At 50.0% G+C, this 14,054-nt stretch overlaps 1 protein-coding gene across 3 annotated transcripts in view; it reads right to left on the reverse strand.

Moving 5' to 3' along the window:
* The window catches only part of LOC118214550 (protein diaphanous homolog 3-like), a 334,802-nt gene that overhangs the window by 185,474 nt on the left and 135,274 nt on the right, over window positions 1-14,054 (reverse strand). For all 3 annotated transcript variants that reach the window (XM_035394600.1, XM_035394601.1, XM_035394599.1), the window contains 4 exons: window positions 11,746-11,864; window positions 11,150-11,214; window positions 8,903-9,007; window positions 2,766-3,080 (listed from right to left, as the gene is read on the reverse strand). In XM_035394600.1, the coding sequence (XP_035250491.1) occupies window positions 2,766-3,080; window positions 8,903-9,007; window positions 11,150-11,214; window positions 11,746-11,864 (604 nt within the window). The remainder of the gene's footprint in view (window positions 1-2,765; window positions 3,081-8,902; window positions 9,008-11,149; window positions 11,215-11,745; window positions 11,865-14,054) is intronic.

Raw genomic sequence — 14,054 nt, forward strand, 5'->3', positions numbered from 1 at the left:
GCCCGGTCCGTGCTAATCAAAACCCAGCCCATCGATTGTTTTTTTTGTGACGTGCTGCTCCGGAGACGAAGACGATTGAGCCCGCCGGCGGGGAGAATAAATCAGCCGGCCGCCGGGCGGGTTCCACTGCTGGGGAGGCGGGAGAGCGGTCTCCGCTCCTCCAAAGGGGGGGGGGGGGGGCGTAGGGGTTTCAGCGTTGCTCTGTGTTCTGCACCTCGGGCGAGAATGGGGGGGAATGTATTACACATCGCACGCAGACTGACAGGTAATTGTTGCTCTTTAAATATTTACCGGGATGGCGTTTGGATAAACACGCTCTAATAGAGCTTTTTAACTACTGCCTTCGACTGCCTGTTCAGTGGCCATCGCTCTGCGCAACGGAAAACTAAACCAGACCGCTGTTTCAAATGCAGCCACTACATCCCTGAACTCCACAGAACCTGAGCTACAGGTAGGGAACATTCTACACTGCTGCACCTGAGCTACAGGTAGGGAACATTCTACACCGCTGCACCTGAGCTCCTGAGCTACAGGTAGGGAACATTCTACACCGCTGCACCTGAGCTACAGGTAGGGAACATTCTACACCGCTGCACCTGAGCTACAGGTAGGGAACATTCTACACCGCTGCACCTGAGCTACAGGTAGGGAACATTCTACACCGCTGCACCTGAGCTCCTGAGCTACAGGTAGGGAACATTCTACACCGTTGCACCTGAGCTACAGGTAGGGAACATTCTACACCGCTGCACCTGAGCTACAGGTAGGGAACATTCTACACTGCTGCACCTGAGCTACAGGTAGGGAACATTCTACACTGCTGCACCTGAGCTACAGGTAGGGAACATTCTACACTGCTGCACCTGAGCTACAGGTAGGGAACATTCTACACCGCTGCACCTGAGCTACAGGTAGGGAACATTCTACACCGCTGCACCTGAGCTACAGGTAGGGAACATTCTACACCGCTGCACCTGAGCTACAGGTAGGGAACATTCTACACTGCTGCACCTGAGCTACAGGTAGGGAACATTCTACACCGCTGCACCTGAGCTACAGGTAGGGAACATTCTACACCGCTGCACCTGAGCTACAGGTAGGGAACATTCTACACTGCTGCACCTGAGCTACAGGTAGGGAACATTCTACACTGCTGCACCTGAGCTACAGGTAGGGAACATTCTACACCGCTGCACCTGAGCTACAGGTAGGGAACATTCTACACTGCTGCACCTGAGCTACAGGTAGGGAACATTCTACACCGCTGCACCTGAGCTACAGGTAGGGAACATTCTACACCGCTGCACCTGAGCTACAGGTAGGGAACATTCTACACTGCTGCACCTGAGCTCCTGAGCTACAGGTAGGGGAATTTCTACACTGCAGTACCGGAGGGCTTGAGGCAGTGGGAATGTGAGAGGTACTTGCTGCTGGAAGTGAAAGCAGCAGGGTGGGATATGAGGCACTGGGTTGGCAGGACTGGACAGTAGCAGGATTCAAATCTCGGGCTATGACAGGCAAAGCCAGGAACATGCATATCGGGTACTGTAAAGCCCAGCTGGGTAACTAAGCAAAGACAACATAATCTGCCTAAAAACAGCAGCAAATACAAACGGACCTGGTCCTCAGCTCTGGACAGGTTTAACGTTTGAAATCTTGGACACCGTAGCGGACACTGTAAAACTAGGCGGGTCACGGCAAACCGAGCCTCTCGGACGCCGTCTCCGCGTCTAAAGGCAGCGTCCGCGGCACCGCGGTGAGGCGGCGTACTGAGGCTGACTGAGGCCCCGCTCTGAGTGTGAGGCTTCGCCGTCCCTGCAGAAACATTTTGGGATGAGTGCACACACATTCCGCAGTCTCTGTAGCAGATGTGTACCTTCTGGGAAGAGGAAAAAAATAAATAAAAAAACCTAACAACATGTGGGCCGTGTGTCTCCATGTGTCCCTTTATAAACTAATTAAGTGCAGACTTACAGCAGGAGAGGCATATGGGAAAGTTCCGGAAACAGCTGTATGAGTGAAGGGAGTGGGAAAGGTATTAATCATTAATTGGAATGCTGTAAACAAACGACATCTGGCGAAGGAGCAGAAAGAACGTATGTCTGCAACGTTACGAACACGCGGACGTAAAAGCTTTTCTGAAGAGAGGGAGGACAAACAAACCCATTTAAAGTTTCAGTTGCCCCCTTGCTCGGAAAGCTTCACAGCGAACACGCGCTCCAAGCACACCGGGACATCACGCCGTTTCCTTGTGCGATTGGCTGCAGCGCTGTGCGCGTGTCGGGGCCCGGGAGGCGCCCGGGCTGAGGGGAAGGACGGCGAGCTCCGCGCGTCCTTCAGCGCGTCCTTCAGCGCGTCTCTGCCGCTCGCGGGCCGAAGGACCGGAGCCCAAGGTCCCCGCGCTCAAACTGCCACGCTGGCGTCCTGATGAGGTACTTCACCTGCTATGCCTCGGTAAACATCGCATCAGCCTTGGATCTCTGTGCCACACAAACTTCAGCTTAAACCAGCGGCAGAGCTTTCACGTAGCTTCACGCGAGCTTCACACTCACTTCCTCCACCGGACTGTGCCGGGAGCAGGAAATCGTGCTGATGTTTAAATCAAAACATAACAGTTTAGCCTGTCTGTCAACACCCGTCCTCTATAATCCAAATATATACCCTCTGTGTGGCTCTAAAACTGCAGACTGAAAACTGGCGTAGTCACACCAGGCTGAGTGTGAAACGCTGTGTGGCACCCTGCGAGGAGGCCAGGGAGATCTCACCTTGGACCAGTTGAGGCGCTTCATGGCCGTCTCAGGCTTGAACTCCTTCTTGGGCCTCAGGCCGAAAGGCAGGGGGTGGTGGGGCGGGGAGCAGGCTCCGCCCATGAAGCCCGGCGGGGGCGGGGGCGGCAGCCCAGGGGGAGGCACTCCGGAGTGGGGGATGGGGCCGAAGCCGGGGAGAGGAGGAGGGGGCGGGGGCGGAGGGGGCGGGGGGCAGCCTGGGGGAGGCGGAGGCACCGGGGGCACGGGGGCACAGGATGATGGGAAGGCCTGGACAGGGTGGGCGGGGCTGGTCCCCACTGGCACTGCTCCAAACTGCAAAAAAACAAGACCGGAAAAGACTGAGCGCATGCAAGAACAGCACCTGCAAACATACACCAATCAGAAAGCAGCACGACTGTAAACGAATCAGGCAGCAGCATACCTATGAACCACTCAGTAAACAGCACTTTCAAACCAATCAATAAGCAGCACACCTGTAAACCAATTAATGATTGTGCTCATAAAGTAAATGAGGAAATATGTACAGTTTGGCTATGTTAATCACTGAGAAGGGCTATTAGTCTACATAGAGCATACTAACATGAGACTGAAGGGCAGCACTTCAAAGTGACAGAGCTCAAGCACACTGCTGCACAGTCAAAAAGTGCGACAAAATCAATAAACCTCAGTGGTCAAATTCTGGCCAATGATTAGGAACCTAAAAAAAAGAAGGAACCTGGCTACGGACACATGAACTGTGTGTGTGGACAGGGCGGAACACCCAAGCCACACCCGTGAGCACACCTGTAAAGGAGCGAACGCTCATCACAAAATGCCTCAAACTCACGGAGACCGAGGCTGAAACGTGGGTCCTGGCTGAGCGCTGCGGGCGGAACACAGCCGTCAGCCCGAGCCGAGCGGACAGGCGTGTGCATACACAAACGCGTGACACGCGCGCTGCTGTGCAGGAAACAAGCGTGCGTGATCAGTTACACGCCCAGTGCGTGATCAGTTACACGCCCAGCGCAGCGGCTCTGCTCTGCTGCAGTCTACGGCACATCCACACATTCAAGCTGCACGGGGACCAGGCTGTAGAATTTTCTAACATTTGCAAGAGCATTTTGAAACAGCGTTATCGATTGCCTTTCCACACCAGGTCCCGGTAGCAATTCAGGGCGGACGTAGCCCTCGAGACGGGAACTCATTTTTTCCCAGACAGGAACTCCTTTTGTAAGAAAGTCAGAGTTTTGTCAAACTAAAGTAGCAGCTGCAGATTGGTGTTATGCAATGCTGCTGCTCACTTTAAGGTCGCCTTTCCGCTAGAAGTGTCAAAGTTTTTCCACTGAAACCGGTCCCTGCAATGTAATGAGGCCACATGCTCTTAATTAGCTAAGCACATTTATGTTGTTATTAGTTAACTGTATTTATTTACACGCTAACGCAAAAGGGAAAAGCCGGATTGTGAGGTAATGAAAAATAGATGAGCACCTGCACCCGGTGAAAATAATACCAGCTGCATGGCAACTTTCATGCATCTGTGTGAAATGATATTTAATACATTACAGCATCCTCTGAGTGTTCTCATCCTCTCAGAGGAAATGGTAAAAAAAGGGCAGGGGAGGGCCAGTGATTAATGAGGAGTTAATGAGGGGTTTTATATGGGGGGGCTACCGCAGGTTTCTTCTCTTTTCGAGGTGTGTGTTTTCAGGTAATGATTTTAGACCAGGCTCTCTGTGCAGGTCCATACCTCACCCAGACTGTGCAGAGACATTTTCATTTACTCTCCACCACACAAAGTGAAGGCTTTAGACTGCAGTCCCAGGCTATACTTCTCTCAGCCCAAATTAGCAGTGCTCAACAAGATTAAAATCAACAGCAACAATTTAGCCCACGCAAATATGATCGCAGGAATCTGACTACTGTGCATGGCAACAATACTCTATGAACAGTGTGCCATACGCAATAAAGAATAAAATATGATAAAGTCCACCAAGAACATAAAGGCCAAAAAACCAAGGTGCAAAACCATGATCAACATTTTCATGAAGAAAGCCTTTGTGGTCTTTTTGATCATCTCTCCAGCACCTGAGACACGTGGCTCCGAAGAGCGTCCTTTTATGAAGGCAAAGCCCTCTTCCCTCAGTTTTCCCCTCGCGCAAGTGAATCTCAGACCGGGTTTGTACTTGGCAGAATAAAGGGAGAGGGCTTAGCACAGCGCTGTGACGGCAGAGCTGCTGACGCACTCTCGGCCATACAAAAGCCCCGGCTGCGTCACACGGGCACACAGCACAACAAACGCGCACGCAAAGGCGCACGTGGCTGCCGTCCACCTGACAGACCGGCCTCGGATGGCTTAAATGGCTGGAACGCTAATGCCTGTTTATGCGCTTCAAGCTAATGAATACATTAATAAATGAAGATATTAAAAAATATTTTTTATGATATTGCCTATTTTTTTCATTTAAGGGCTATGCCAACAAATATTAGACTTAATTGCTTTTATTTACATTTAAGTTCATCCATTAACTTGTTTTGTACAGCTGAAAATGTGGACCCAACGCAAAAACAGCTGCTTCTGCAAAATGCATAAAACACATACACACGTTTGTACTTTTGTCTCATGTTCATGATCTCAAATCCTAATGCCTTAAGTACATAGCAACATTAATTTAATTCTACCTTCTCCCCATGTTTTTGGATGGTACTTTAGACACACACACACACATATATATATATATATATAAAATCTAAAGTAACAGCTATTTTCCCTTTTTAAAATGTGAAGTCCTACTGCATAATTAAAAGCTTATTTTCTTAAGAGAGGGCTTTGCCACCTGAAGATACCCATCTATGGCTCTGGCAGATGTTCTTGTGGGGGTAATAGAGGGCACTGTACAAAGCCATCTCCGAGATGAATAAATCCAGGTCCTGATTAGGTACTTAAAAATATACTTTTACACGCATTTCCAATCACAGCTAGGCCCAACAATGGAACAGCTCCATTTAAATTTAAATTAAGCGTAAATCTACAAACGCGTTGGCAGGCGGGAGCTCACCACATCGCCACGGCGACCAGAAACCATGGAGTACTGCACCGACTACGACATGAAGGCTGGTAGCCTGAAGAGAGACCTCACCCTCACGTTGTGACGCGGTGTCGGATCTACATCTGCTTGCGAATATCAGTCCTACAAACTGGGATTTGAAAACTTTAAAGGACGTACCGGCGTGACGCACAGCACAGTCGCTAATCTGCAGAGGGACAGGGTGAAGTTAACGAGTGGTAACCGCGGTGACGGTGATTGTTACTATGACGATGCCGACAGCGCCCTTGTGCTCTGAGTTTTCAGATGGCACATGGAGGAGATGCTGAAAGACTTATGGGACACCGCCAGCGCTGGCTTCATAACTCTTGGGAGTTTTATCCTTGAAACTGTCAGAATGCTGAGAGATAGCGGGAGAGAGAAGAGGGGAGAGAGGTAGAGAGAGAGAGAGATGGAGGGAGGGAACGCGTGAGAGATGACCTAAGGTGTAGTGGATGAAACCTCACCTTGCAGCATGAACGATCTATTTCATGAACTAGCTCCGTTTCCTTTCATTTCCACAGTCTTCACGACCTGTGAAACATGTATTTACTTTACCTGACTTTGATAAAAGTGCTTCTGTATAGATTTGCCAGTATAATGAAATGTCATGCATTAAGCCTTAACTGAACAATTCAATTCAATTGTTGAACAGAAAGCAAGAAGCGGAGAGTAGCTGATGTCATTGCTGTTGATTTAAATCGTATGCAAAAGACTGCTCTGTCAATACGATGCCTATATGTGGTCATGCCAATAAAGCATTTCTGAAGTTTTATTTACATTTGAGAGGAACAAAGAGAGAGCTGGGTAGAGGGAACGGCGCTTGCAGCAGGTGTGCTGAGTTAGCCAAGGCCAAGTTTCTCTCTCTGTGTTTTCCAGGGCAGGGGCTGTGGCGGCTGCGGCGGCCTGCGAGGACGTGGGCCTTTTTTCAGAGCGCCTCAAAGCCGGATGCCTCCGTTCTGTCAGGCTGCCTTGGGCTGTCCTTCGTCTAAAGCCCGGAAACTCAATCCATCTGGACTTTTAAAAAATTGCCCGCAGATCGCAACAAAAAAGACCTTGGAAACAAAATGAATAAATAAAAAGCCTGCCTGTGAAATGAGCTTTTCAAAAGCCTTTTTGCCTTCCTTATCTCAGGCGAAGGAAAACTTGAAAGGGGGAGGGACGAGGGCAAAGCTGTGGGCTCTCTCTGCGGTCCCCCCTCAAGGTGGCCCTGACCCAAGCCAAAAAATCTGGCCGGTGCCATTTCGTCTTCAAACTCATCCCGACTTAACTTTTCGTTTCACTTTATTTATTTTCCAGAGGTAAAAACAAAATGTCATACCAGCGCAGTCAAAAACTGCACAGACAGTGTACTTCACACACTATGGCTTTCTGACCAGTGCGACAGTTTCAGGTTACGGGCATTCTGGGCCTGAGTCGTGCTGCGTCACGACAGCGCAGGTGTGCTTACGGAGCACCGGCGGGTGAGTCACGCCACAGACTCTGACGTAAGGCAGCTGAAACTGACTGAACTGGTGGCGGTGAGCCCTGAAGCACGGTGCTGCAGGTATCACGCAACTCTCAATAAAAGTTAAGAGAGACGAGTGCACTCAGCCAAGTGTAGCGCATTAGCAGAAAGCGCTTATCGTTTTACTCAATCACGCTGCACTGCAAGTGAATTCAGATTCAGTTTACGATACTTGGCATGGAAAGAATGTGCATATAATCATATTATATCATGTCCTGAGCATATCACCCTAACCTTCACTTAAAAAATTAAGGAATCTTTTTTGTTTTTTTGTTTCCAAAATCAGACATCTAACTACCAGGGGAGAGAGCAGTGCAAAGCCACCAGAGCTGAAAGCTCTGTTGCTCTGAGAACAGGTGCACCACCGAAAATAAACTAAGAATGAAAAAAAAAAACAACCGTGAAAGTGACTCTTCAGAGCTGTGCTCATGCTCCAGGGCGAGTCCTGCTTTAGTTTCCAGCCCAAGAACCTCCCAAAAAAGTGACTCTGATAAGAAGGCTAATGCCTTCAGACACAGCATGCTGAACATCCGACGTGAAAAATGGCATACTTCAGCAGGCATACCTCAAGTTAAACTGGATAAACATTAATTATACTTCAGGTATCGTTCATGTGCACGCGGCCATACTTTTTTTATTTCCGCATGGGATGTTGGGGAAATATGCACCGTACATATTGCATTGTGGGTAATCTGAGCTTAAGCTCTGTTTGAGGATTCTTTGAAAGTGTTTACTTTGTGGAATTGAAATATTATCAGAATAAAAGTTCATTCCGCCATCAGTTATCTTCCCCAGGCAGTGTCGCGCACAGACGAGCTCGGGCAGAATAAACCGCCTTAAGAACAATTTCCTTTCAGGGATAGAGATCAGCGATTAGAGCCTAACGTAAGAGCCGAACTCTCGGGATCCAATCTTAAGCTTAATTATTATCAAAAAAAAGAGGCGGGATGAGAAAGGAACTGAACGAATAAATCAGCGGACCCCAAGAATAAAAAAATAAAAAGGGCAGCTAATTCGCAGCTGTTAACCAAGGTGAGGACTTGGGTGGTGTTAAGTATCGCAGGATTCCTGAGGAGCGAACAGGCGTCAGTCTGCAGTAAACCTGCTAATGGCAGGGAAGCAGGCACTCAAAGCTGAGGGCACGGAAGGGGACGATGCTAAATGACCTCACGTCATTATATAATCAGCTCACAGTGTCTTCAGAACAGAGGAGACATCTCACGACTGCTGCACCTTTTACTGTCCGCAGAGGAAAGTCTATAGCAACTTCATGCCCTCTCTCACACACCATCTGTAAATGTAAATGTGTACAAATGCATTTTCCTCTTATTGCATCCCTCCATTTTTTTATCTGTTCTTTTTTGTATTTCATTTATATTATATTTGTGTAAATCCTGTAGCAGTGATTCTGCAGTGCACCTTTCAGAACTCATCTTCTTTCCTAACGTTTCATTTCAAATATAACAAAAGAAATAAAAATGAAACGGCATGATTAAATAAAACTAACCAAACATTTTCACTAAATGACTGAATGCAGGAACAGTAACGAGGGGCCAGTGTTTTACCTGGGACCTAAAAGCCTGCAACTCCGCCTCCAGCTCGCTGATCTTCTCGTCCTTCTTCAGCAACTGCGCCTGGGCTTCCTGTCGGACCAGGAACTCTTCCTCAAACTGATGAAGACATCAGCGCAGTTAACCACACACGCAAGAGATGGGGAGAGAGAGAGAGCAAGAGCAAGACAGAGAAAGAGAATTGGAGTGAGAGAGGAAAATAAAGAGAATTGGAGTGAGAGAGGAAAATAAAGAGAATTGGAGTGAGAGAGGAAAATAAAGAGAATTGGAGTGAGAGAGGAAAATAAAGAGAAAATGGGAGTGGGGAGAGGAAGAGAGACTCCAAAGGACAGGGATCACCTGAGGTCAGCAGTGTCTGAGACAAAGACGGTACATTTATTTACCATTCACAAACAGCATTCAAGAGCCAAGTTCACTACATTAAGACTGAATAAAAACTACACCAAATGGAGAGCTATCTGACCACATCAGCTCTGTGCTCACAGTGGAAATAAGATTTATGACATTGTGTTATCCTTGATCAAGTTTAAGTTTGATCATTAAGTCACACGTGCCTGATAGACGAGTGTGATTCATGTAGTGGCCCCGAGCTGATTGGGGTAGTCAGGGGAGAGGCCTACAGCACAGCTCAGCCTGTAGAGCAGGTGTCGGTCCGCGTCCTGGTTTTTCTTCCAACTGACTGCCTTGTTTTTAGTTCTCTGCCAGCTCTCTAAACTATGCAGGCTTACTCCTGCACTGGAGCGCAGTGGAATCTTTAGGATACGCTTGCAGTCTGCAGCTGTAGCTGGCGCCCATACGAACGTCACCTGAAGATGACTGAGCTGGTGCAATAAGGAGCAGAGGCGCGGGATCCTGAAACACCCGCCGCAGGGCCTGCAGCACACAGCCGGGATCACCGCACCCCCGCCCAACACCCGTTCTTCTGCTCTTATTACAGACACGACCGAGCGAGCGTTAATTAATCCTGAATTACACCTCATGGACACAATTAGCCGCCCTGGCTTTTATTTCAGCAGCAGGGCAGAAGGATGGTGCGTTTGAGGCTGTAAAGGACGTGTGCTGAATGGGGATCTCCTTTGGTATTCTTCCCCCGACGTGCAATTCAACTGCCTGTCATTGCAGTCACCAAATTTCTCCCTCTCCATCTCTCTATCGCTCTTCCCCACTATTCGCTATTCCCCACACTTTCTCTTGCTCTCTCTCTGACTCTCTCTCTCTCCCCCACTCTCCACCCCTCTCTCTCGCTCTGCCTGAGAGAGCGCTCTGCGATGAACTAAAGAGATGAATTTATGTTTGGTCACTGCGTTTTAAAAGGCGAGGTGAAAAATAAAAGAGGCCCAGCCTGCGATCGCGCCGGCAGTCTCCCCGCTGAGCTGTGACAGGCACACCTGTTATTTCCGGAGGTTTCCGTTACACCCGGGGTACGGCCGCCGAGCTCCCGGAGGAAACCGTCCTGCTTTCTCTCCGCCCCTATCCTTCCAGTTTGTAACGACATAATTAGCTCAATTATTACGCTAAATTAGCGCAGGTGGTGACCCGAGCTAATTTAGCGTGATAACTGTTCAGATTAATGGAAGGCTCGGACAGGAGAAAACCCGGAAAAATCTCTGAACCTCAGCCCTGCGTCACCTTGCCTGTGTGTGTGTGTGTGTGTGCGCGCGCGCATGTGTGTGCGAATAAGTGAGTAGAGGGATGGCTTCGAACACACACATTTTATCACAAGGTCTTGACAGCACACCGACCGCGTGTCAATGACATCACCCCTTTCATGAGCGTCGGCGTCCTAACAGCAGGTACCCCCAACTACCGTTAACCCCTCCCCCCTTCATCCAAGGTACACGACAGCCTGCCGGCACACGGAGCTTGGCTTGCTTATCCCTGCCCTGAGAGGGGGGGGTGCAATAAAGCGGGAGTGTCCTGTGGAGCTCCAGAGGCCTGGCAGGGCCTGATACCAGCTGCAGAGGAGAAAGGCTCACTAACGCTCACTAACGCTCTCCAAGCCCAGGACGCACAGGGTTAACCAAAGGGCCGGGCTTCTCGACCAATAGATCGAGTCTGGAGCCGCATACATATCTGCACGCAATTACAAAGGGCCGTTCGGAAAAATCGATGCCGTCGTCCTTTAATCTAAGAACAGTGTTAATTACAAACGGCTGTTTTAACGATCTGCGCTGATCTCGCCGTAATTAATGGCGGCTAAATGGCGCACTGCTGAGCGCTGATGGGAGGGGCTGGGTGTACCTTCTGCGCCAGGTCCGATGCCCTCTGCTCGTACTCGTCCGCCCGAGCCTTATCCACACACACGTCTGCCCAGAGAGAGAGAGAGAGGGAGGGAGTCATACATACACCCATACATACCTGTGCACACACACATACTCAGACACATTAAAACATACACACTCATGCATATACACTCACCTTCACACACTGATACATACACACTCAGACATACACATACTCATAAATGCACACACGCACAACACACACACACATGCACCCAAACACACCTTCATGCAAACACTCACACATACACAAACATATGCCTATAGGCATGCACACACCTTCATGCTGACACAAACTCATATGCATACACACACATCCCTTAACACTTGCACGCGCACACACATACAGGCACATACACAATCCCACACAGTGAAATGCACGTCAAACGCAAGCACACACAGACGTGAAAACACAACTGCTGTCACACACACACACATTCTCGCTCACACGTGGGAAAACATAAAGAAATCAGACGGCAGGCGCGCACGCACACACGTGCACACACCTTCTCTCTCTAAACGCGTTCCCTAAGGACAGAGGCAGTGCAGACTCACCCAGGAGGTGGCTGAAGTCCACGTCCAGCCGCTTCCTGTAGGAGAAGTCCGGGTCGGTGCCGCTGCGGTGCAGGACGATCTGGGACACGCACTCCTCTATGATCCTGAAGTACTGGGGCCTGGGGGTCACACAGGCAGGGGTAGGACCCGGCCGTCAATCCCCCCCGCAAACTCTACACGCACTCAAACCATGATCCAGCGCGGCGGTGCCTTACCCCCAACTCTGAGGGGCTGACAAATGATAACATAAAGCACAGGATTCATGATTCTGGCTCCCGCGCTCCTCCAGGAGTCAGAGCGACCGGGCAGCCCACTCCGCCCTCCCACCTCTGAGCACACTCCCCCGGGGACGAAGCGCCTCTCAGCCCAGCCGGCCCAATCGAAAGGTGACTGATGAGGGCTCTGAGAGCGCCATTAACCGGCTCGCACACCTGCCCCGCGCCAGTCATCCGCAAACACTGAGCACGCTTCACCCCCCGCGCCATCCCTCCCCCCGTACCACTCCCCAAACCTTCATCATACTTTCCCTGTCACTGTCGGCGTGGAATTAAGGGCCGTGTTATCCCTCTGTAACCAGAGAGGGGGGCGGCCGCTTGTTTTAATGTGTCCAATTACAACCCCCTGACGGCCTGCGGCAGAAAGGTTGAAAAGACCTTGATTTGAGATAAGAGTTTAACACGGCACGCCGCGGCTAAGGCTGCTACAACACAATTTATGGCGCTCAGACAAAATCAATAAGGAGCACTGCCCACTTAATCTGTGGAGCAGGGCAATCCGGCGACCTCACACACCTCTCAGTCAGGACTCCCCCCCCCCCCCCCCCCCCCCCACAGCCAGGACACGCTCAGAAGAACTCACCTCTCCCACATACAGACAGCTAGCCAAAAAAAAACAATGGACATGTAGCACCGCGGCTTGCGCCTGTTCTCTTTGCTCTGGTTGTGTTAGCTGCCTGTTCACTTTGCTCTGGTTGTGTTAGCTGCCTGTTCTCTTTGCTCTGGCTGTGTTAGCCGCCTGTTCTCTTTGCTCTGGCTGTGTTAGCTGCCTGTTCTCTTTGCTCTGGCTGTGTTAGCCGCCTGTTCTCTTTGCTCTGGCTGTGTTAGCTGCCTGTTCTCTTTGCTCTGGCTGTGTTAGCCGCCTGTTCTCTTTGCTCTGGCTGTGTTAGCTGCCTGTTCTCTTTGCTCTGGCTGTGTTAGCCGCCTGTTCTCTTTGCTCTGGTTGTGTTAGCTGCCTGTTCTCTTTGCTCTGGCTGTGTTAGCTGCCTGTTCTCTTTGCTCTGGCTGTGTTAGCTGCCTGTTCTCTTTGCTCTGGTTGTGTTAGCCGCCTGTTCTCTTTGCTCTGGTTGTGTTAGCTGCCTGTTCTCTTTGCTCTGGCTGTGTTAGCTGCCTGTTCTCTTTGCTCTGGTTGTGTTAGCTGCCTGTTCTCTTTGCTCTGGTTGTGTTAGCCGCCTGTTCTCTTTGCTCTGGCTGTGTTAGCCGCCTGTTCTCTTTGCTCTGGCTGTGTTAGCTGCCTGTTCTCTTTGCTCTGGCTGTGTTAGCTGCCTGTTCTCTTTGCTCTGGCTGTGTTAGCTGCCTGTTCTCTTTGCTCTGGCTGTGTTAGCTGCCTGTTCTCTTTGCTCTGGTTGTGTTAGCTGCCTGTTCTCTTTGCTCTGGCTGTGTTAGCTGCCTGTTCTCTTTGCTCTGGCTGTGTTAGCTGCCTGTTCTCTTTGCTCTGGTTGTGTTAGCTGCCTGTTCTCTTTGCTCTGGCTGTGTTAGCTGCCTGTTCTCTTTGCTCTGGCTGTGTTAGCTGCCTGTTCTCTTTGCTCTGGTTGTGTTAGCCGCCTGTTCTCTTTGCTCTGGCTGTGTTAGCCGCCTGTTCTCTTTGCTCTGGTTGTGTTAGCTGCCTGTTCTCTTTGCTCTGGCTGTGTTAGCTGCCTGTTCTCTTTGCTCTGGTTGTGTTAGCTGCTTGTTCTCTTTGCTCTGGTTGTGTTAGCCGCCTGTTCTCTTTGCTCTGGCTGTGTTAGCTGCCTGTTCTCTTTGCTCTGGCTGTGTTAGCCGCCTGTTCTCTTTGCTCTGGTTGTGTTAGCTGCCTGTTCAATTTGCTCTGGTTGTGTTAGCTGCCTGTTCTCTTTGCTCTGGTTGTGTTAGCTGCCTGTTCTCTTTGCTCTGGTTGTGTTAGCTGCCTGTTCACTTTGCTCTGGTTGTGTTAGCTGCCTGTTCTCTTTGCTCTGGTTGTGTTAGCCGCCTGTTCTCTTTGCTCTGGTTGTGTTAGCTGCCTGTTCTCTTTGCTCTGGCTGTGTTAGCCGCCTGTTCTCTTTGCTCTGGTTGTGT

The sequence above is a fragment of the Anguilla anguilla genome, chromosome 15 (genome assembly GCF_013347855.1).
Source record: "Anguilla anguilla isolate fAngAng1 chromosome 15, fAngAng1.pri, whole genome shotgun sequence".
NCBI lineage: Eukaryota > Metazoa > Chordata > Actinopteri > Anguilliformes > Anguillidae > Anguilla > Anguilla anguilla.